At 43.8% G+C, this 23515-nt stretch overlaps 2 protein-coding genes across 6 annotated transcripts in view; one reads left to right on the top strand and one right to left on the bottom strand.

Moving 5' to 3' along the window:
• arhgef12b (Rho guanine nucleotide exchange factor (GEF) 12b) overlaps positions 1 to 20236 on the top strand; it is a 26658-nt gene extending 6422 nt beyond the window's left edge. For 2 of the 5 annotated variants that reach the window (XM_076750701.1, XM_076750700.1), the window contains 37 exons: positions 3305 to 3396; positions 4991 to 5089; positions 5311 to 5360; positions 5544 to 5601; positions 5802 to 6031; positions 7048 to 7125; positions 7357 to 7470; positions 7750 to 7875; positions 8590 to 8715; positions 8918 to 9019; positions 9183 to 9293; positions 9650 to 9748; positions 9855 to 9897; positions 9992 to 10097; positions 10233 to 10364; positions 10496 to 10528; positions 10689 to 10803; positions 11466 to 11571; positions 11740 to 11973; positions 12454 to 12604; positions 12752 to 12921; positions 13017 to 13163; positions 13419 to 13504; positions 13600 to 13725; positions 14009 to 14123; positions 14203 to 14303; positions 14431 to 14508; positions 14649 to 14724; positions 14831 to 14998; positions 15294 to 15381; positions 15461 to 15541; positions 15625 to 15719; positions 15981 to 16271; positions 16369 to 16590; positions 16834 to 17030; positions 17153 to 17225; positions 17304 to 20236. In XM_076750701.1, the coding sequence (XP_076606816.1) occupies positions 3305 to 3396; positions 4991 to 5089; positions 5311 to 5360; positions 5544 to 5601; positions 5802 to 6031; positions 7048 to 7125; positions 7357 to 7470; positions 7750 to 7875; positions 8590 to 8715; positions 8918 to 9019; positions 9183 to 9293; positions 9650 to 9748; positions 9855 to 9897; positions 9992 to 10097; positions 10233 to 10364; positions 10496 to 10528; positions 10689 to 10803; positions 11466 to 11571; positions 11740 to 11973; positions 12454 to 12604; positions 12752 to 12921; positions 13017 to 13163; positions 13419 to 13504; positions 13600 to 13725; positions 14009 to 14123; positions 14203 to 14303; positions 14431 to 14508; positions 14649 to 14724; positions 14831 to 14998; positions 15294 to 15381; positions 15461 to 15541; positions 15625 to 15719; positions 15981 to 16271; positions 16369 to 16590; positions 16834 to 17030; positions 17153 to 17225; positions 17304 to 17317 (4333 nt within the window). In that variant the 3' untranslated portion in view covers positions 17318 to 20236. The remainder of the gene's footprint in view (positions 1 to 3304; positions 3397 to 4990; positions 5090 to 5310; positions 5361 to 5543; positions 5602 to 5801; positions 6032 to 7047; positions 7126 to 7356; positions 7471 to 7749; positions 7876 to 8589; positions 8716 to 8917; positions 9020 to 9182; positions 9294 to 9649; positions 9749 to 9854; positions 9898 to 9991; positions 10098 to 10232; positions 10365 to 10495; positions 10529 to 10688; positions 10804 to 11465; positions 11572 to 11739; positions 11974 to 12453; positions 12605 to 12751; positions 12922 to 13016; positions 13164 to 13418; positions 13505 to 13599; positions 13726 to 14008; positions 14124 to 14202; positions 14304 to 14430; positions 14509 to 14648; positions 14725 to 14830; positions 14999 to 15293; positions 15382 to 15460; positions 15542 to 15624; positions 15720 to 15980; positions 16272 to 16368; positions 16591 to 16833; positions 17031 to 17152; positions 17226 to 17303) is intronic. The other 3 variants (XM_076750702.1, XM_076750703.1, XM_076750704.1) reach the window with 3 other exon arrangements.
• On the bottom strand, positions 20133 to 23515 carry tlcd5b (TLC domain containing 5b). The gene is made up of 3 exons (XM_076750705.1): positions 22910 to 23515; positions 22163 to 22358; positions 20133 to 21911 (listed from the first exon to the last, which is right to left on the bottom strand). The coding sequence occupies exons 2-3, from the start codon at positions 22350 to 22352 to the stop codon at positions 21361 to 21363; spliced, it is 741 nt and encodes a 246-aa protein (XP_076606820.1). The 5' UTR covers positions 22353 to 22358; positions 22910 to 23515; the 3' UTR covers positions 20133 to 21360.

The raw sequence follows: 23515 nt of genomic DNA, 5'->3' as shown, positions 1-23515 counted from the left end.
ACAAAGCTTTATCAAGACAAATGGCCAAAGAGCGGGCGGGTCAGGGAACATGTGCTGTGCACTGAGCAGCCGTATTCATGCTAACAATTACAGCTCGTTACTGAAGATTGATTCCAACTTTAAACTGTCTCTGAGGGGTTGCTGTCAGGGTTTCTGCTGCGTATTTGAATTATATTATTCTGGGATACATCAGCCCACAGAAAGGTGCTCCAAGGGGATCGAGCCTCCAAGATTTGAGCTAAGCATCAAGATACCAATAGAATCATGATTTATGAGCCACAGGAGCTCATCTATCAATCATGTGGTCAAAGAAAATATTGGAAATTAAATGTGTATTTATATATTTATAATGTATGTCAGTGACATGATCGTTATCAGTCAGCTGGTGTCAGGATTTGGCTTTTCATCCACCGCCTCTATTGTACAAACAGTTTTAAATGTTTTACAGCCTTAATTAGATCTTTATGGGAGTTTGCGAGCTTATATTGAATTTGGATGTTTGTGGTGATACAGTGGTGCGAGCCAAGTGATGTCAGAAGATCGTGAGTCATTAATGGACCAGACGTGAAAGTATTCGCTCTGGAAAGCTCCAATAATGATCCCGTGGAGTTCGTGTTTACTTAAAGGCCTGGTGGATTGAGCCCGTGAACAAACATCGTGTGTGTGTGTGTGTGTGTGTGTGTGTGTGTGTGTGTGTGTGTGTGTCTGAGGCCTGATGTATCCTGTTCCTGCAGTATGACTAATTAAAAAGTTAATTAAGTGAAGGAGAAAGTGGTCACCAGATTTGAATGTGGTTGAAACAGAAATTAAAGATGCCTTTTTAATGAAGTCTTCTCTTATATCCTCCTGCTAGATCACAAACGTATGAAATTCATTTTGCGTGATTCTCATCTTGGCTGTGTATTTATCTAATTTATTTTATTGGTTAGATGATTTCTGTGCGTCCCACAGTGCAGTTATTTCTGTTGGTTTCATAGCGGTGTGTTATTGATTCAGAGCGACAAACAGCTGACAGGGAAAAGTGAAATGGTTGAGTGTAGAGATGAGAATCTCTGTAACGTTTGTTTAAATCATGTGAAAACTGGAAGATAATTAATGTGACGTACATTTAACCAGTTAACTTTATGTTAGCCTCTTTCTCCCATCTCGATTTAACCGGCAGTTAATTCGTTTTAAGGCACAGTCTTGTTGTCTTCTCTCTGCGTTCGTGATAAACATGGAGGCCTATGTGGAGCTTCAGCCTCTTGGACTCCTGTCTTCAACCCTCTGGAGCCGAGTCCTTCGCCGTTATCATCCCAGAGGAATTGTCTGGTATTTTTGGCATCTGAGACACGAGTAGATTGCTGCATGTTTTTTTTTTTTTTTTTTTTTGTCCTCCTTTGATAACTGAGCAGTAAGGAAGTAAAGAACACGTCAGCCGGCAGACCTGTATCCCAGCCCAGTGCCCCTAATGCAATAATTAAATTAATGGTCCCCTTTTATCGTGGTGCCAGTCGCTTTTTCACATGGACGTGAACACTTTCCCTTTTGTAATCCTGGATTGGTGAACTTTTGAACCAGATTTTAAGGACTTCTGCAGAGGCAGGCCATATCGCTGCACTGCTGGTAACTTGGCAAGATGTCTTGACGTTCAGGAACTTTCCAGCTGAATTCTTCATCCAGATTTACTGAATATTATCGGCCCGTGTTAGCTTCTTACATACTGGTACTGACATATATGTCGGCTGATAAGTTCCGAGAAATTGCTGGTACAGAAATGCCAAAATCATATTTGAGGTAATTTCTTGATTACAGTTTATTCCCTTAAAAGTTTAGTCTTTTTATTTTGTTCATGAACGTTTTATATCCAAAGGTCAAAGGTCAACTTCACTGTGACATCACGATGTCATGGAAAAACTCTTTTCGGCACCGTACCTCAGGAGCAGTGATGTACCTCAGTTAGCATGATGCTAACTGTACCTTAAACTGTAACTTTAACTCTTAAACTAGTAAGCTAGTTAGCCGGGCATGCTAATGATTAAAGTCATCACCTGCTCTGAACCAAAGAAGTAAAACCTCTTAAGTTTGTCTCCATGACGGTGCCCCAACAGGCCCATCTGAAGCAAAAAGCGTTTACCCAGCAGTCAGTGCTTAGCTGCCACCCACTGAGCAGGATGTAATCTGTCCTTGTCTCGTCATATCTTATCAGCTGCTAATCTCCTCCAACCACAGCGAGGAGGATCCCAAAGTGGGCCTTCCAATCTCAGAGGAAAAGACAAGGTTACCGCTGTAATTCTTTCCTATTCAACCTAATTTCACCTTTTTTCTCTGTAAGTGTGACAGCTTTGTTGCGTCTGGGGGAAGAATGTGCTTCAGCTATTTCCTCTGGTTCAGTTTACAGGAAAAAGGATCATTTTCAGTCTTCTGTTTCTCTGGATCTGATAATTCCAGAATTTAATTTATCATCTTTTCACTGCACCACGAGGTTAGTTGGGACGGGATCGTCCACACACTCCCGTCTAAGTGGAAACTGCCTCAGCTCCGTCCTCTTCCCTCAAGACACTTGTGCGCCTCCTCCTTCCCGTCTCCCTCCTCTGTTTCTTTCCCAGCCTTCTCCCTCTTTCAGGAAACTGGAGCCAAGCCAAAAACCCTAGTCTCCGTTTCCGGGAATGTGTCCCACAAAGCCACAGTATAGTAAGTTGGCTCTGACGTGGGAGCCATTGTTAAAAGCCCAGGGCCCCCATTATCCAAGGGAGGAACAGCAGCACAAACAAAAGCCCTCTTGCGGAATGAGTAGGAGGAGCTGCAGGGGGGACACGGAGAGGGAACCTCTGCTATTAATACATGAACTACCACCATCAGGTCCACCTCCCATCAGGGATATCCATTTTAAATCAGTTAAACCAACACCAACAAACATGGAGTACATGGAGCTTTGTCTTTCCACTTTAATAATATGGACACGGTTGGAGAAAGCTACACTGGTGGTCTATGGGAAGGTGGCACTTTGAATGGGTGACTGTACGCTGTGTGAGGGGCAAAGAGGGCTGTCGTCCACAGGAGAAATGATGTGATAGCATGTTTTCAAGTTTGTTTAATGAAACATGACAGTTGGATGTTTCACCCCATCCGTCATCCACGGACACGTTACCTCACTGAACCTGACACCTGTCTGCTCTTTGACTTTATGCATATTAGCATTGTTTACAATATATTGTACATCTGCTTTTCCTTCTTTGTCTTGAAGATGTAGGTGTATCTTAAAGTATTTAGTTCAATTTCAAATGCATTTTATTTATTTTGCTGTGTTTTTTGTGTCTTCTAGGACCCCAAGCATTCTCAACAAGGACCCCACAGACAAGAAACCCAAAAATGAGAAATCCTCCATCTCTCTCAAGCATGAGTTTGACCCCACAGGTGAGAGGCGCCAGCAGATGATTTGATTGTTTCTTTAATTTGCTGCTGCATTTCTTCCGTAAAGCACTTTATAAATCCAGTGTGAGGTTTAACTGTGAATGCCAAGTCTAAGTGACCTCAACAGACGTTTTCTTTACTCTTTTAATCTTTAATCTCAACATTTTCCAGTTCCAGCTTCTGAAATGTGAAGATTTGCTTCTTTTCTTTGTCTAAATATCTTTAGTCTTTGGACTGTTGATCTGATAATTTAGGACTTAATCCAGGAAGTAAACGGCAGATTAGTCGATAATGAAAATAATGAGTAAACTCTGGTTCCCGTGTATCCTAAAGTAAACTTATCTCTCATCTCTTTGTTCATGTTTTCCTCTGCTGCACATTTGCTTTAAACTCTCAAATACAAACGGTCTCGTAGCCTTTAGCCCAGGTGTGAAGGAGGGGGGCAGAGATGTTGTGGTTACAGGCAGGAACAAGCTGTTAAGGTGGTTTCCTCGGTTGCAGGCTTGACATTAATCCTTCCTGCCCTTTTCTTCACCCTGAAGTCTTGAGGCTCCTTCATGGAGTCCAGAAGACAAGCAATTATCCGCTCAGGAGACGGAAAACCAGGGAGATAGTGAGTGACTAAACCTGCTCAGTGGCCACAGGAAGAACATCCCGGATGGACCGTCTTTGATCTAACAGATGGTCTTTGCACATTTCAGGGTTCGAGTGTAGGGATGTGATTGGCTCGGCTGACCTGGAGGCGCTGGCTTCGCAGGGTCACAAGGACTTGGCAGACTCAAAGTGTTGCTATTAGCTGTGCTGCTGGCACGCGGTCGTGGGATTTCCCAAACTGTCTGTAGGACAGAGTACAGGGTGGGTCAGGTTAAAGGTATCCTGTGGAGTTTTTGACTCCTCTTGTAGCGCCGTGTGACGCATAACAGGAGGCTAATGCACTCAGAAAGGCAGTGAAGAAGAAGAAGACTGACAGGTAGCAAACATGGAGGTAACGCTGCACAATTTGTTCCAAAAATCAGCTTTGATTGGGTTTTATCAGGAAGGAAACGCACTCCGAACGTGTTTAGTTTCTACATGATGTTTTATACGAGCAGACAGTTTTTAATAAAAGGTTTGATTTTAAATAAAGTTGTATTGTTATTATATTACAGGGATGTTAAAGAGACAAGAGAGGAGAGAGATCTGTTGCTGCTGAGTCCATTTTTGTGGACAGAGCGCAGACTTCTATTTAAAACCCTTTTCTGCTGCAGTCTCTTGATTTGTCTCTTCCTGTGTGGAGATTTTTTCCCACAAGTGACTGCAGGAGACATTCTGTGCCAGAGTTTCTTTTAGGCAAATACTGCAAAAGTATGAGAATAAACTTCCTTCACTGGTCACTTTTAATTTTAACTGATAGCAGAATGTGGAGTGTGAGAGAATACACATGTAGGCTGGATTTAAAGTCTCGTTTGATCGGTAATGGAGGAGATTTTGATTAAAAAAACTAGAAAAATCACATTCAAGACTAACGGAGGAGTTTTCTGTTTGGACATAAACATCTCGCCATGACGTCGGATCATCTCACGGCCGTTGGTTTCTCCTCTATGTGTGCTAATGACAGGCCTTGTCCAGCGGTGTGTGATAATCCAGAGAGATAAAAATGGCTTTGGGCTGACTGTAAGTGGAGACAACCCGGTGTTTGTGCAGCTGGTGAAAGAAGGTAAGGCTCACTCACACACACACACACACACACACACACACACACACACACGCACTAGCCCTCACCATAACCTTAACCTTAAATTCAAGTCGTGACCTTCAAACAGCGCTTTAAGTAGACAGGACCAGGCCAGAACGTCCTCTCAGTGCAGAAATGTCCTCGCTGTGAAACCTGACCTCATCTGCAGAAGCAGCATCTCTGACTCTGTCTTTTGTTTGCAGATGGAGCTGCAAGGCGAGCTGGTGTTCAGACGGGAGATAGGATCATTAAGGTGAGGCTTTTTATTTCCTTCTTAGCATCTCCGTAAAGGAGGAAGCTAATCCATTTAGCATTAGCTTTTCTGTGAGGATGCCCTGAAACGTTTGGTGCCGAGCATCTTCATCACCCCATTAAAATGCATTTATTGTGAAGCACATATCGTGATCAGCTGTTCTCTCCTCATGTTTTCTGATAGGTTAATGGGACCTTGGTTACACATTCGAACCACATAGAGGTTGTAAAGCTCATAAAATGTAAGTATGCGTTTGACTTGGACAAATGATTCATGATGTAATCTATCAGTATTACAGAATTTCGTCCTTTCATGTGGTCAGATGTTTCTCTGACGGAGCTCTTTCTCTCAGCTGGTTTGGTGATCACGTCTTCATGGTGGCTTCATTCTTCTTTCTCCTCACCCTCCCTTCATTCCTTTCCCATGACTCCTCTCTGGCAGCGGGTTCCTATGTAGCCCTGACAGTGCTGGGGAGGCCGCCGGGGCTTCCTCACATCCCCCTGGAGGAGGGAGAGAGGGAAGAGAAGGAGGAAGGAGCAGAGCTCAGCCCGTCCTCCTCTCTCTCGGAGCCGCACTCACCTGCGCTGCCAGGTGGAGAGAAGTGCAGCCATGTGACCAGCGGCTCCTCCTGCAGCCCTCAGGAGTACATCACCTCCTCTCTGCCTGACGGGGTAAGGAAGGCGACGAGAGGTTGTATGTGTTTTATGTGTAGTGCGCTCCGTTTCTTTAGTAAAGGACGGGAAGACGTCATCACACAACATTTAGCTGATAAACGAAAGACTTTAAACTGCTGTCAACTTATTTTAAATGCAAAATCCTTCGTCTCTGCACAGTTTGTGTTTCCTTTAGTGCTATTGGTCTGATTTTGCTTTATTTAAGCGTTTAAAGAAACATTCTGAGCTGTGATTACAAATGGAAACTCACTGCAGCAATCTTTAAGACACAGAAGAAGAAAATATTTTTCCAGAGAAGTCAGGGTTTGGACTTCTTTTCGCTCACATTACAAATGCCCCAAAAACCTTTTCTCTTACAAAAGATGTCACTGTTAAACTTGGAGCAGCTGATGTTTATATACAGAAAGTTGATTGTGTTCATCTCCTGCTGCTGTTTCTACTTATGAGGACATGTGAGAATCTTATGCTTATTCCATAATAATATTCTCCATAAACACACGAAAATGTAATTTGACTAATCTTACAAGTGAGATGCTGCAGCTGAGCAATTTGAAGGTGCAGGAGAGACATTTATCTTATTTTTAAGATGGTATTGTCTGTGTGTGATTTGTCTGCTACAACCCACGCAGCTCATTATTTTTAATTAGCTCCATCGTCTCAGTCCTTCACTGCCAGCCTTTACCAAAACTGTTGCGCTGCATCAGCGATTTGAGACTCTGGTTTCATAAAGTCTGAAGAATCTAAAGAATGTGTTGGCAGTGAATCTTAATGTGAAGACACGCAGAAGATGTGTACTAAATAACATTGTTGGAACTAGTCAATAATTGACTGTATTTCCCCTTTTTTCTTTTTCGCTTTCAGTCTTATTTGTATCACTTCTCTCTTCCGCCAAGTCGACCTAAAGCTGCCTTCAGTCACGTTAGTGTGTGACGGGAATAATGAGGTCAGGATGTGTTTGTCACTGTATCTCTGACTATTTTAGCTCAGTGTTTCCTCTTTGTCTCCTCTTTTAGCCTGAGAACAAAACCACGCACAGCCAGAAGGCCGACATCCTGCAAAAGATGTTAACCAAGGAGCAGCAGGACCTACAGGTGTGTTTATGAGACAGTGAGGCTGATATTCACAGCTCTGTTTCATTAATTATAAAGGACGTTATTATATATATGCAGTATATTATTAACTCTCTAATCTGTTCATTATGGTTGGTCTGTCTTCTATTATGTTTCCACAAGTTACTCATTATCACATTTGACTTGTAAACATATCTGCAGATCATCAAATGTCTTTAAAAATGTGCTTGTTTGGGATTTATTTGTGTGAAGGCGAAGGAGGAGGAGTACAGCCGAAACCCCCGGCCCAAACTACTGAAGGAGATCCAGGAGGCCAAGAAGCACATTTCACTGCAGCAGGAGCAGCTCAGCAAAGCAGCATTACAGGTGCTGCACACGCACGCACGCACACACGCACACACACACACACACACACACACCACCACCACCACCACCACTCACAACTGGTTAAAACTCGTCTTTTGCTTCCTTTACATCCTGCGACAAGTTTGACGACATTTTCTTCTCTGAAGTCTGAGGCTTCGTCTCAGCTGTCACGTCCACACACTTCACATTAAGACCGGTCACTGCAGACGCTTTGGTCTGCAGGAGCCGTGTTAACTGCACCTGATAAGAGGGTCAGCACGTTCTTACCGTGTGTTTCAGGACGGAGCCACAGGGTCCAGGAATACTGAAGCTGAGGAGGGGGACAGCGGGCCTCCTCTGAGGGAGCACACCCCGTCCTCGCGAGGTGACGGCGGCAACGACGGGCCCTCGACCAACAATAACTCTGTGGGTGTAATGACAGATCACAGCAGTCAGTGTGGTGAACCACATTACCCAGAAGCACTCTGCATTTAACTTTGCCAGCTGTGGTTTTGAGCCTGCTGCTCAAGTCAGTGTGGGTAGATGCTTAAACGATCGATTGATATATTTGTTGTATTTGTTGGAAGCTTTACAAATCTAAGTATTTTCTCTGTTTATTGGACTGTAAATTTCATAAGTTTGGGTTTTGGATTGTTAGTCAAAGAGGACACGATCACTGTTTTCACTATTTTCTGACAGTTTCCCATCAATGAATCTTCAAAAAAAAAGGAAAAGATTAGTCAGAAATGACCAAAATAGCTCTCAGTCTCAATGTCAGCTTGATTTTTCAGATTTTAGTGACCATGTTTGTGTTTTATGGACATTTTCTAACTACTTTACCCTGGATCAGGTGTTTCTGTTGACATGGATCATTGCTAATAATATGTTGTGAGAGTACCCAGGATCTGATGTTAAATACAACAGGAAGTCTGTCTGAAAATGCTGCTTACCCAGACTCCTTTGTAACAACAGTCTTTTTTATCACAACTTCTATAAATAGGGATGAAACGGTCGTACTTTCCAATCTCTTGGGATTTCCCAGTATTAAGCACCAGACTAAACAATCAATTTGGCTTAAGTGTTGTGTTGTTCTGTGTGTGTATTGATGTGTGTGTGTGTGTTTCTGTATGTGTGTCTTAGATCCACAGCAGCCCCCTCCCAGAGAGTCCTGGCAGAAGAGAGACGCCCTGTCAGAGCCCAGACATCAACCGCAGAGACGGCCTCAACTTCTGCCCATTGCCCGACGCTGAGGACCCCCCTGACATGGTAATACACTCTCTCACACACACACACACACACACACACACACACACGCACACAGTGACACACAAGTCTGATGTTTTTACTCGTCTTCAATTTGAAGACATTTTTATGCTAAAGTAACATTTTCAATGTAGCACAAATGGGCGTATAATGGTGACGTGTGTGTGTTTGTCCATCAGTACATATAACAGTGCCAATATATCAGCAGGACTCCAGTGCTCAGTGCATTGTGGGTAGCCCTCCCTACCTCCTCAACCCTCAGATCATTGGAGCAGAGGATGACTACTTTGACTCTCAGCAAGAGCAGGTATGCAAAGATCTAAAGATAAATATGACAATAAGGAAACAATAAGCATGTTCCTCTACATGAACAATGCAGTCACTCTGATATATGATATTGATGAAAATACTTGGAAATGGATGCAAACCTTATTGATAAATTCATCTCTGACTGGATTTCTCCCTGACAGATTAATGGAGAGTGCAGCTCTTTTCAGAGTGTAGACTTGCTGAAGTCTCGGCCGGCTCACCTCGCAGTCTTCCTCCATCATGTTGTCTCGCAGTTTGACCCTGCGCCTTTGGTAAATATCCAAACACACACACACACACACACACACACACACACACACACACACACACACACACACACAGTAGACACTAAGGTATAATAATATCCATGCTATTAATTTGGCATAACAATAGACGTACAAAACTGTCCTGAAAAAAGATATGCGAGTAAGAGTAAATGCTATTTTTATATAAATGAAAGTGGGCCCAGGATCGATCCTTGTGGAATGCCATCACTGATCTGAGAAAAGCTTTTTGATTAAAAGGTGTATTGTCCATGTTCTGATGCAGTATAATATACTGAATGTGATGAGGAACTGCACATTGATGGCAGTATAAGGGTCTTTTCTTGTCTTCTTTCCTCTGTTAGCTCTGTTATCTCTACGCTGACATGCACAAGCAAACCAGCTCGAAAGAAAGCCGACGCTTCTTCATGGAATTCCACTCGCTCTTTATAGACCGAACAGCGGTGAGTTGTTCTCAATTAAAATCCTTTTCTCTTAGACCACATTTCTGACTTATTGAATCTTTTATATGTTTGTTGATGTAACTCCTTTTCTGATCATCTTTCCTAGAATCTTAAAGTACCACTGCCAGAGACAATGGCAGCTGAATTAGGTAAGAGATACAAAGACACTAACATGTGTCTCAGTATTTCATAATTTTACAAGTTAAATCATTATATTTTGGGCATCTTTTTGTCTCTGCACAGAGAAGAGGAGGTTGGAGTTAATCCCGGAGGAGCTCTGCAAACAGTACACCCAGGTTTTACAGGACGCACTGCTACCAGACCTGCACAGGAACCTGGAAGATTTCAGGTAAGAGTCATAAAACTGTGTAACCACTCTGATGGTAGTGATTTAACTTGAAATCTGTTATCAGTTAGGTTCAAGAAGGTGATACCTCCATATGTTGTCCTGTGAATTATATTATTTATGTTTAATGGTATACAGACAGAAGCGCAGCATGGGTCTGACTCTGGCTGAAGACGAGCTGTCTAAGCTGGACTCAGAGCAAGGAAAAGAGGCCTTGGAGAAGGAATGCTCCTGTGCTGAACACATCCTCTCCAAAATCGAGGACATCCTGTGAGTCCATGAGCGCGCGCACACACACACACACACACACACACACACACACACACACATACATATCTATATGCAATTACTATATTCTTTGTGTGATTGTGTGTGTGCTAACCCTGAGATGCCTGTCGCAGGTTGACCTCACAGCCCACAGAAGAGGAGAAGTGGTAAGGCAGGACAGTCAATGTGATATCTGTTTTAGTTTCTGTTCAATCTGATCTCATTTACATTCAGTTGCATAGAAATACCTCAAAGGACAACAGTTATATATGCTATACAGTAAATAACAATTTGCCTTTTCTCTGATTGTGCCGTATCATGTTGCAGCCAAACTATGCAGTATGTGATTCTCACCTATATGAAGCACCTTGGGGTGAAAGTGAAGGAGCCTCGTGGCCTCGAGCATAAGCGAGCTCGCATCAATTTCCTGCCCAAGATTAAGGTTAAATCCCACGTTGAGAAACACGCACACACAAAATATCCTGTATCATCATGTCCAACATACCTGTGAAACCAAACTATCTATCTGTCCATCGTAGCTAGCTTTCATCTGTCTTAGCTTGCTAACATTAGCTTTAGCGATCTATGTGACTAGTAAATAGATACAAAGATAGTAGCATAGTGAAATATTTATGTATCTATTTTAGCTAGCCACTTTATTTCATCTATCTTAGCCTGCTAACATTAGCTTGAGCAATCTCTGTAATCTAACTAGGAACTATTTACAAAAGATAGTAGCAATAGTGAATTGTTTATCTATCTATGATAGTGCTTATCTAGCTTAGCTCGCTAGCTTGCTGGTTATCTCTCCTAGCTTGCTAACATTAGCTACTGATCTATGTATGTCTATGTCAATGCTATCTATCTATCTATCTATCTATCTATCTATCTTGCTATCTAGCTAGATAGCTAGTTAGATAGCTAGCTGGCTAGTTATCTCTGTCTTGCTAACATTAGCTATTGATCAATGTGATGCTATCTCATGTTGTCTATGAAATAATTGCATGATATGGTCAAACATCATGCTTTTAATAGTCTGATAAACTGTTTGAAATTCTGCATTTTCAAGTAAATATTTTAAATATGTGTCATTTTATCAAGCAGAAGAGCATCAAGCCCGAGAAGGAGGGCGAGGAGAAGGTGAAAAAGCCTCGCTTTCCCAACATCCTTGGCCCTCCTCGGCGCCTGAGCAGAGTGGATTCAACTTCAGGTGAGGACTAAACTACAATCTAAACCTTCAGTGTGTGGTTTTACAACTTTAAGACAGATACCACAGATCCTGGTACCATTAATGCACAGTGAGGCAACTGGTAGTTTTTAATTTGCTGACTCATGTTTTTCTACCCTTGCATACGTGTATTTGTGGCTTTGCGTGCAGTCGGTAAAGCCGTGGAGCTGAACAAGCAGCGGTCACCAAAGCAGCTCTCTCAGCCGGCCTTCGGCATCCCTGAGCAGTCCGACTCCTCCACCCCGAACTCTGGACGGGTCCGTGGAAATCAGCTCAGCGAGGGATCCGACACCAGCATCCAACTTTCACCTTCCACCACCTCCCCCACCCACAGCTCGCCCACCGGTCAGGCCTCAGATACTAGTGGACAAGACTCAGACTCCAGTAAGATATGCTGATTTCTCCTCCTCAAGAGTATCTGTTGGGACATTATCAGGAATATGATCGTAGTGTCGTGGGTTAGGGACTGCCGACTTTTCTTTTGACTTCCTGTTACACGTTGAATGTATATAAGTTATGAGCAGTTCAGTCAAAGAGTGATTTTCTCTTCTCAGTTTGTTTGATTTTAATATTTTTAGAGGCTTGAAGAGAAAAAAAATCTTTACAGTGTGTCATAAGAAACAATCACCGACTGGAGAACAGTCCCAAAAGCAAACCAAATTTTGTGTAACAGGACATTTCATGACCCACATTGATAATAAACTTGATTTATGTAGCACTTTTCTTAACAATGTTACAAAGGGCTTTACAAAACAAACATGAAAATCCACAATTATGTGATTGGAATTTGGAATACCACAATGTAGATCTGACTTACTTCATTTCCTCTGTATTGTATGAACCACTCTCCTCTTTACTCCACAGATGTGTCTCCGTTCTGCGTCCAGCCCAGACTGGCTGAGGGTCTGCAGTCTGGTGACCATCAGGACAGCGTCTCCAGTCCGACCAGCACTCAGTTTGACTTCAGCCCCTCCAACCTGGAGCAGCTACAGGAGGAAGACCAGGAGACTTTCAGGTATTTACAGGTTTGGATTTTCTCTTCATGGTCCCACTGACCAGTGATCCAAGAGGGGAGTTAGGGGTGCTTCGAGAAAGTTGTACAGCACAGACAGAAGCCTTTACTTTAAAGACCTCCTCACTCTCCTCTGTCTTCGGCTGGCAGCAGGATGGAGGTGCAATGTGCGGTGACTTCAGCCGACGTCCAGAGCGAAGACGACCAGGGAGGTGAGATGGAGTGCGAGGAGGACCCTCTGACCTGGCAGAGTCTGGTCAGCCAAGGCGTCCTAGCAAGCCTGACGCCACAGGAGATCAAACGGCAGGAAGCCATCAACGGTGAGTCAACAGCATTTCGAAAGTTACAGAGAAATGAAAGTGACCAAATGTACATGCGGTATATGTTTTACACGTGTGCGTCTGTCCGCCATCAGAGCTGTTCTACACCGAGCGTGCACACTTGAGGATGCTGAAGGTGCTGGACTGTGTTTTCTACCAGAGGTTGAACAGAGATGGTATCCTCCCCCCAGAAGACATCAAACACATCTTTATTAACCTGGAGGAGATCATTCAGCTGCATGGTAACGTCACACACACACACACACACACACACACACACACACACACACACACACACAAACGCCTGCATGCCACAGAGGGATGAGCACATATTGTAAAATTAATTAGCAAAATATGTATTAGATGCCAATAAAGTACTGACTTGTTGCTTCATGATGTTCTCTCCTTCTGACACTTGAGTGTCAGATCGTCAGTAACAACAACATGAGACGCTGAATGTTTGTATTTCAGAGCTTCTTCTTCTTCTTCTTCCACAGCTTCTCTAACAGAGCAGATGACAGCAATCAGGAAGAGGAGCGAGACATCAGTGATTGGTCTGATCGCAGATGATCTGCTGGGATGGGTAAGACCAGTTTGAACTTATGCAGCAGCCAGAAAAGTATTAGTGACAGTAAATAATGCAAGTGTGAACATGATGCGTCTGTGTGTCGATTCCAGTTCAGTGGTGAGGAAGAGGAGAAGATAAAGAGAGCAGTGGGAACTTTCTGTAGCAACCAGCCGTCTGCACTGGAGCTCATCAAGAGCAGGAAGAAGAAAGACCAGAGGTTCACTTTGTTCATGCAGGTCAGAACAACCAAATGCAGTCGACCAGCACAGTCTGCTGCCAGGAAGTGACACGTTTGACCGTTGTGTGATGTGAAATAATGTGATTCCATAACATAAAACACATATACATAAAGGAAAAATATAAAATAACTAATATCATCACAGGGAGTGTTTACATGCTCATTTAGAGTGTATTTAAGACTCTTTCTTTATGGTTTTTTTTTACCAGTTTCCATCAAAAAAAAAACCCTAACAAGCTCTAATTACGTGTTTCTGATTTGTCCTTATTGTCTGTCTTCAGGAGGCTGAGAGCAACCGTCTGTGTCGCAGGCTTCAGCTTAAAGACATCATTCCTGTAGAGATGCAGAGAGCCACCAAGTACCCACTCCTACTGGACAACATCATCAAGTACACAGGTATGCACCGAACAGGTGTAAGTATGGCCGAGGCTGTACTTCAAGCGGCTGTTGGTTATGTTTGTTTATCTTCCCGCAGAAGACGGCGAGGAGAAGGAGAAGGTGAAGAAAGCTGGAGAATGTTGCAAAAAGATCCTGAACCACGTGAACCAGGCCGTCAAAGAGGCAGAGGACAAACAGGTAAAGACGTGACAATCAAGCAAGATTTGAGTTTCCACAGGAGACTTTGTTCATGATTAAAATCAGCTGTTTTTTTTGTAATATCCAGAGTCTGAAAAGCTTTTAACGAGTTGTTCTTCCTCAACAGAGGCTGGAGGAGTATCAGAGGAGGTTAGACATCTCGTCCCTCAAACAGAGTGAAAACCCCATGATCCTGGAGCTCAAGGCAAGAAACTAGTTAGACTGTTCTGAGCTCAACATAAAGTCCGTCCCTGGTCCATTAAAATACACGAACATGGGAGATGTTTGGGTTATTAATGAAGCTGTTTGTTGTATTTTTAATGAAACGCGATTCTTGTCCTGCAGAATCTGGACCTGACCAAGAGGAAGATGGTGCACGAGGGGCCTCTCTCCTGGAAAGTCAATAAGGATAAGACGATCGGTACCAGTATATGAGAATAACATTAAAAGATATCGGCTTTCCACCTGTGCGTGAATAAAGAGGAGGATGTGCAGTCGGTTTTATATCACCCCCGTCTTCCTTTCAGAGCTGTACACAATCCTCCTGGAGGACATACTGGTTTTACTGCAGAAGCAGGACGAGCGTCTGGTCCTCAAATTCCACGGCAAGAATCTGGCGAGCGCCGCAGACACCAAACACATCTTCAGCCCCGTCATCAAACTCAACACGGTGCTGGTTCGTCCAGTGGCAACTGGTAAGAACTGAACCCACTCCAGAGTGAAATATTTGTAAATATTAGCATGCTCACACGCTAAACTAATATGGTCAACACTGTAAAAAGACCTACTAAAATCAGCACATTAGCATTGTCATTGTGAGCATGTTAGCTTCTTGATATGAACCTTTAGCTTTAGCATTTCAAACCTTACAGAGCTGCTAATGTGGCTCGAGTGCTTTCTTGATGTTTTGTGCGGTTAATTAGTTATGAATTACGAGTGTATGCAACTGCTATGTAATGTAATCATTGTTTGCATTTTTGTCCTCATCAGACAACAGGTCTTTCTTCGTGCTGTCCATGTCGGAAAACGGGGCTCAGATCTATGAGCTGATGGCTCAGACGGTGTCCGACCAGAGGACGTAAGTCTCACAGCACAAACATGGCTGCATGTCGTCTGTTTCCTCTGTCTCATCCTGCTGTTTCACCTACGTCATCCAGGTGGCAGTGTCTGATCACACAGTGTGCCGACGCCATGAAGGCCAAACCTCACAGCAGAGACGCACCTGCAGCTCAGTCCGAGTGAGTCCGCCGACGCCGCCGCTCCCTGACGCTGATGTGTATTATTTATTCTTTCCATTGTTTCTAACGTGTGTGTGTTTCAGTGCTGAGCGGGATGCCATTGACATCATCAAACACGGGACGCCCAAGACGAGCAAAGATCCTAATGGGACATCGGGTGGAAGCATCCATTCTTCAGGTATGTTGACAGCAGTTTTCATCACAATTAAAGTAATTTATCAAACAAAAATGCAGATTATTCACAGAGTGCAGCTTCACAAATGTGAGGGTTTTCTGTTTTATATCATTCTAAACTGCATATCTTTGTGTTTTGGACTGTTTGTCCATTAACCTGCATCCTTTTTAAATCTGAAGGTGACGTTGTCTCACAGCTCAAGTGTTAAACATTTTACATTAAATCTAAAACTACACTTTAAGTATGTTTTTCGATGCGTCACAGATAAAGATGCCGCCTCTTCTCCAGACATTCAAGCTCCACCGAGCATGAACCCGTTCGATGGCATGAAATCAGAAGACGAGGAAGAGGAGCTGGCCATGGCAGACAGACAGGAGGAAGAGGAGGATGATGAAGAGGTGGACGAAGCTGAACTGGAGGCCTTCCTGGACGGGCAGCTGGCAGACAGGCTGCCCTTCCTGCAGGAGGGGTCGCGTCAGGGCATCGCCATCAGAAACCAAGAGCACGCTGTATTCACTATACCCTCCTCTAAAGGTGAAGAGGCTCTCAGGACACGTAAGTCACATTTAAAGGGTCACTTCACCCAAATCACAAAGATATATTTTCTCTCTTGCCTCTAGTGGTGTCTATCACATCTTTCTCTTCGTCCTAGTGGCGACGCTGAAGCAGGTTCTTTTCAACCACTTGATGAGCCGAGAGGCAGAGGAGGAGAGAGAGGAGAACAAGCAGAGCGGGGCCCCTGAGTGTCAGCCTGAGAGCCCCGAGGGGCCCTCTGCTGCGTCTGAGGAGGGCCAAGCGTCTGCAAGTTCAGAGAAAGACAACTCTCAGCTCCCTTCAGGACCCGCCGGCACGTCTGAGACAGCTGAACGCAACGGTGAGGAAAAGAAGTGCTGCGCTGAAGGCTTAAAGGAAGGTTACAGCCAGCAACCAGTTAGCTTAGCATAAAGACTGGAAACAGTTAGCAACAACAATAAATGAGATATAGCCTGTTGATTAACAGGTGGTGCAGCTAGGTGCAGTTTGTAGCCTGTGGACGGAGCCAGGCTAGCTGGTTAAAGACTTTGTGCTAAGCTAAGCTAAGGTAAGTGTTTCTAAGTGTTTCTGCTCCTCCATCCAGGCGGTTTCGTGATTCTGGATTTCGGCGGGGGCTCCGAGGAGTGCGGCACTGATGACGATGGAGGAGGCGACGTGGGCATCGACATGAGGAAACTGCTGTCCTCCTCCTCGCAGACGGGGGGCAACGGTGGCCCCAACCTCAGCAGGCAGCTTATGACCCACCTGCGCCTCCTGCAGGCCGACCTGCAGTATCTGAAGGTACTGCACGCTAACGGGCAGCCTGTCGTCGTGAGCTGCTTTCACACACGCACACACACGCTAATGCTATAGTCACTGGTCAGTGGATCACGGAGAGTTTTGTTGTGACGATCTGCTTCCAGGAGGTGGAGATGAAGTACAACGAGCTGCGACAAGCACACGGCGACCCGGCCACCGACTGGGACGACAACAACGGTGCGTTTCACTCGTTTTTCATCCACATCAGTCTTTTGTTCATTTACAGCGAATCTCAAACTGTTTGATATTTTTCAGATGGGATTCAGTGATGAAGGACTTCCTGCTCTCTCAGTCGTATGAGCCAAATTTCCTTTTACCACGTAACGACTTCCTCCATCATTTAACACTGATGTCGTCCAGTAATGGAGGCCTAACGTCTGATCTCCCTCTTCAGCCATCTGTGATAATCAGTGGAAGACGTTTTCATCATTATTAGGACTGTTCCAAACTGAGGAGAGACACCGTGGACTCACCTGAGGACAATTCAGTCGCTTTTCACTATAATAGTAACCAACTGCATAACTTATCTTAAACACTGGAGATGTGAAGTGGAGAGTGGCGTGAGGACGCTCAGCTTTCAGAAATCAAAGAGACATGAAGACTGCGAGGGTGACCGGGACGATTCTCTGAGGATGAAGAAGGTAGATTGTCTTGTTCAGGACTCACTGCTGTAAAAAAAGAAGTCTGCAATAAGAAATAACCTCTCCTGTGCACATTCAGCCCAGCACATCGTTGGACATGCTTAAAGAAGGACGTCCTTGTTCTGAGACAGCAATGAAAAGCAGCCGTTAAAAGCCAAAACTTCCTCTCACCACGCTGATTATTATGCTTTTAAATACTGCAACATTCACAGAAGAGGCTCTATCATCTATTCCTACCATCCCCAAATATCTAAAAAAGTACTTTTATGTTGTCTGTCTGTAGCCTAGCTTAGCATAAGCAGCTAGCCTGACCATAATTAACACTTAGACGTAGACATAGAAGTGACAGGATTTTCGGAGAAGTTGCACAGAAGTGCTGAGTGGATGAAATAGTTCCAGCACACACCTCCCACTATAACCACAAAGAGTTTTTATGTACGTTTCTGTGTGTGTTATTGTTAATGGATGAGTTTTACAGCTGTTTGTAGGCGTGTTTTTGAACAGAGCCAGGCTAGCTGTTTCCCCCTACTTCCAGTCTTTGTGCTAAGCTAGGCTAACCATATCTGCTCCGAACTTAACGCTCAGACATGAGAACGATGTCGATCCTCTGGACTCATTCTTGGAAAGCAAACAAATAGCCATACTGTATTTCCAAAATTGCAAATTGAAGTAATCCTTCAAACACATGAATAATGTACCATTTAAAAAGAGTTTTAAGACGATAAATCTCATTTCTTGTCCAGATTAATAGACTGAACATCATTTATTTTTGGGACTCGTCACAAATTGTCATATTTCTAAAGCTCCAGTACCGTTTGTTTACTGGTTGTCTTCTTGATTTGAATGTAATGTTATAAAAATGCTCTTTAGCAGCTGACTTTTAAATTTCCTATAGCACTTGAATGTAGCACAATATAGCAAACAAACAGATCCAACAGATTCATGAAATAGACGAAGGATTCAGAGTGATGGACGGACCGATGGAGGTGAAAACAGAACCTCCTTCCAGCCTGTTTGTGTTTTTAAAAGTCTGCATTGTTCAAGTGGAGTTTGGCAACGTGCAGCTGGGAAATGCAGCTTTTTTCCTGAAGCCACGTACATCTAAGAGCACAACACAACATACTAATAGATACGAGCTTCTCGGAGCGTGTGCACATGTGAATTTACTGAATTTAATTTAATAGTAGAATTTATTTTCCATTTGTATTTCAGACCTTTTTACTGGCCTTCATGGTAGTGAAGTGATTGACTAACCTGAGTGCAGTTTTCCACCTCTTTTGTACATCATCAGACGCTGAAAAGTACTATCTTTGATTCCCCTGAAGCACTGTGAGGAGGTTTCCTGCAGGCTGCTCAGTAAAGCCATGTTCAGCTTGTAACATCGACCTGTTTCCCTTTAGGTACAAGCTTCAACGATTGGCTCATCACTTCAATGGCTGGACTGACCACAAGCCACAAGACTGCACAGAAGACATTATGGCTTTGATTTATGAATGAGATATACAAAAAAAACATTAAAAAGAAAAAAGAATATATAGAGAAAAAGGATTGTTATGGACTGTAAAGGAATATAATGTACAATTATGACTGTATATCAAAGGTTTTGTGTGTTCTTGTTTTTTTACACCATGAAATCATGTAATGTTTTAACAGAAACCCTTCAAAAGCAGCACTAATCTGTTTTATAAATGTTCTATTCAAAGTGTTACCTTTTATTACATCGTCATTAACCCTGTTAACGTGTTTAAATCGCTCCTGTGAGACGAGGAGACTTTAAGCTGTTGTTAAAAATGAAGGAAAAGACTCAAAGAGCGTCATTTCTTTTTAGATGATCTTTGGTGGGGAGCTTCATCCGGATTCGTCCATTCGTCCATTCGTCCATCGTTAAAGGGACAATCCACTCTAAAATCAGTTCCTTTAAAAGGCATCTGTAGGTCTGGAAAATCCTTGAAAATCCTTGAGTCAGCAGTATCAGACCTGGAGGAAACTCCACCACTACTGCAGCCACAGAAAGAAACTAATTAAATTAATTAATTCAGCTCATTTTAATTGGTCAACCCACCTGGAAAGCACTCTAAAAAGAGACCTGATAATAAATAATTCTACACCATAGTCTCCCCTCTGGTTCTCCATCATGAATTGGTATAAAACATATTAAACTTCATTTGATGTGATAATTAAAATGTGTTAAAACATTTAAATTTGATGTGGTCAAACCTGCAGAGACGCTGTTCAGAATCAAACATCTGTAGTTTCTTGCAAACGTTACTCAAAAAGCTGTAAATATTTCATTTGTTGGGGACTATTTTCAGTTGCGGATTAATACAGATCTCACGTTCTAGTGCAAGTGGCTGCAAGATGATGCAGAGTGGTCGTGAGATGATTGACAGAATGGCTAAGAGGATGCATACAGATGTGGAAATCAATGACAGCTAACAAAGTGTGAGAGTTACTGCTTTGATTTTAATGTTTTTTCTATCACAGAACGTCGTCTCACTTTGTAACGGACGTTTCTGTCGCAGCTGAAAACATGTAAAATAAAGTGAACACTGGTTTGGTGGATTGAGGTAAAGTTAAAAATATGGCTGATAGCTACAAGAGGAGATGACTTCCAGATGTTTCTCTTTCCTGTTTGTGGCATGAAAACATTATGGCAGCAGCATCGGTCGCACAGACATTAAAAGCATCGACACAAATCAGCTAAATCAGATCAGACGTCCCTCATATCAACTCCGTCTCACTGATTGTTACAAAGAAAGTCAGCTTTAGCTGAGCTCGGCTTCAGAAAACCAGATCGGTTTCCAAAGCAGACTCAGCCGACTGGAGAGAAAAGCAGTTTAACACATCACGTTGATGCAGTAGTTCTACGTTTTGAACATGAGTTAATTATTATACGCTGTTACTGCATTTGTGGTACAGACTGCAGCTGAGACGCTGTTCAAAATATAAATAAAACAGAACGTGATGCTAATCTTTTCTGACGTCAACTCAGCTGGAAACAGTACAAAGACAATATGTAGGTTGTTTGCAGATCAGTCATGTGACTCGAACTGCAGATGGAGGGCAGGAAGTGATTTTTTGTGCAGAAAACACTATAACACACACTCAAAATGCCGATGATTTACATCCTTTAACCAAATAAAGACGGAAAAAATTAACCTTTAAGTTACCTGCCTGTGTCGGGAGGAGCCGAGTCGGCTAATGGCAGAAATGGTGTTAGCTAACATAGCTAACATTAGCTATAGTTTTCAATCTGTGCTGATAGATTTAAGTTTCATTAATCTAATTTCATGTAAACCAGCCCAGTAAGAACTTTCCTCCATCCTGCCCTCTGCGGTTTTCACTTCCTGCCCTCCATCTGAATTTAATGTCACGTGATTGCAAACAACCTGTTTAATATTTGACCTCATCAGCTTCATTGATTTTTCTAAATATCTGCTTCTCCTGAATCTGATGCAGCAACACGTTTCAAAGTCTGGGGAAGTTGTGGAACGCTCCAAAAACACCTGCTGGGAACATTCCACAGGTGAACAGGTTCACTGGTAACAGGTGAGAGGATCATGATTGGGTATGAAAGGGGCGTCCTGGGAAGGCTCAGTCGTTCATAGAGGATGGAGCGAGGTTCACCACTTTGTGAACACATGACTGGATGAACAATAGAAGCTGTGAGTTTAATTGTCTTTCAGGTGAACCCCATCGTCCGGCTTCTGTGCGTTGGCGTCTTTGACCTTGTGGTTCTCCAGCCACCGTTTATACTTGGTCCGACTCTTCTTGTAGCCAAACCGGGCGATGTCCACCATGAACACCCAGGCCAGTCCGTACATGACCACGCCGCCGAGCTTCATCACCAGCGTGGTCCTGGGCGACGTGAGCTCGCAGTAGAACATGGCCGTGCCGACGCCCACTCGCACGGTGGCGAACAGGAAAATGAACAGCAGGTCCACGGCGTCGCCCAGCAGGCTGTCGTACAGGCCCAGCCGGCGGAGGAACCAGCGGCTCTGCAGCAGGGGGTTGGTGATCTCGCTGCCGAAGATGACGCCGCAGGTCTCGCAGCCCGACACGCCCATGAGCAGGGCCAGCAGGATGCCCGCGATGCTGGCGGCGTGGTGGGCCATCATGACCGGGCCCTCGGTGCGGTTACACACGCACCAGCACATGTCGAAGAGGAAGTACCCCAAGCAGACGGCCAGGGAGAAGGTCTGGAGCTCAGTGTTTTCTGTGCCTGAGAGGAAGTTACATGTCAAACAACAGAAATGCAGCAAAAAGCACGTTTACCTCTGAAATGTAGTAGACTGAAGTAAATTACCTCAGAATTGTACAATATTAAGTAACTGTACTTAAAACAGATCTAAACAGATCACAGGGGACACAAACACAATCTGAAAATCTATTTCTATTTTAGATTTGCGTTGAAGGACACCTGCGTCAGGTGAGTTTGACGTCACTGTGCCTGTCGCTCGTCATGTGACTGACCTGCATGCGTCAGGGGCCAGGGTCCGTCTATGAAGATGACGTACGCCGTCAGCAGCACGATGACGACCCCGTGGATCAACGTGACGAGCCGACAGTTCCACTCCGGCCCCCGCGGAGCGAAGGTGCAGCAGAACAGCAGGTAGAGACAGAACCAGCCAATCAGGCTGCAGATCACCTCCAGGACGACCATGGCTGCCTGTGGGCGAGTGGAGGGATTTCATTGGACGGCTTGTATCATGAGCTGCGGCTTGTTGCGTTTTCTCCGCTTTCTGTCACTTTAAAGTCATTTATGTTTCATTTAAATATATTTAAAATCAGCATCTTTCATGATGATGTCATTTAGGACGTAACACTTAAAAAAAGGAATAATCAATCAGCAAACGAGCTAATTAATTTGGCTGAAACATCAGTTTGTCTAAGCTGAACTAGAGAAATGCTGGTTGACTTAATTTACCACCAAAAGGTTGTTTGAGCCACAGTTAGAGTATTTTTTATATTACTGTTGAATTAATCACCCAAAGTTAAATACTTGATATTTCTAACAGAGTTCAGCACCAGACTCTCAAAATTTACCCTAAAAATGTCAAAAATCTATCGTATTAAACAGTTTGCATACACGTTATTTTCTCTATTTTAACTCCACACTCAGCATTTAGACGCAGCCCGCGCTGTCAGCTTTGACCCAGTGACCTTTTGTTCTTCATGTGGGACACGTGCAGCACTTCACACTCTGGTCCTGGATCTTACCGTGACCCCGGCTCCCCTCGGCCGTCCTCAGATCCAGGAGACGAGACCCCGGCAGTGGGACCCGGCCCCGGCCTCCATCGCTGTCTCTGCTCCACAAAAGGCACAAAGCCTGAAGCTCAGCGCGTTTCAGACGGACACATGCTCCGTCTGTCAAGATGACAGAAATGCCATGTGCAGGCTACTACGGACAGCTAGTGGAGCCTTTATCCCTCCCCCCTGGATCTCAGACCTGATCCTCTTAAAGGATTACAGTCTTCTCTGCAGATACCTGCTTTTAGACGGGGCGGGTGATACGAGGCTGCAGCTGAATCCCTCTAAAGTACAAATAACTGGAGTTTGCTCATAAAACACTTGTCCTCATGTCTTTAAACGGGGAATTTAAGCCACATGTGCAGCCTGATCTGTCCATGCATGTATACTGTACGTCTGCCGACATGAAGCAGAGGAGTTCATTAAAAAGGGTTTAATACTGATGAAGAATCAAAGTACGAAACAACAGAAAGTCTTTATGGGTAGAAACTTAAAAATCTAAGCGATAAAGTCCTCAGTCCTGCTGTTATACACCTCAAAGTGCTTTAAAACAAAGATATCACAGGCAGCAAAAGC

The sequence above is a fragment of the Chaetodon auriga genome, chromosome 15 (assembly GCF_051107435.1).
Source record: "Chaetodon auriga isolate fChaAug3 chromosome 15, fChaAug3.hap1, whole genome shotgun sequence".
Classification (NCBI taxonomy): Eukaryota; Metazoa; Chordata; class Actinopteri; order Chaetodontiformes; family Chaetodontidae; genus Chaetodon; species Chaetodon auriga.
This window is presented reverse-complemented; position numbering and strand designations above follow the sequence as displayed.

Coding starts and splice junctions, on each gene's coding strand:
- tlcd5b (XM_076750705.1), bottom strand. CDS start 22,352: ATGGTCGTCCTGGAGGTGATCTGCAGCCTGATTGGCTGGTTCTGTCTC. Junction 21,912..22,162: donor CTGGCCCCTGACGCATGCAG/GTCAGTCACATG, acceptor ACTTCCTCTCAG/GCACAGAAAACACTGAGCTC.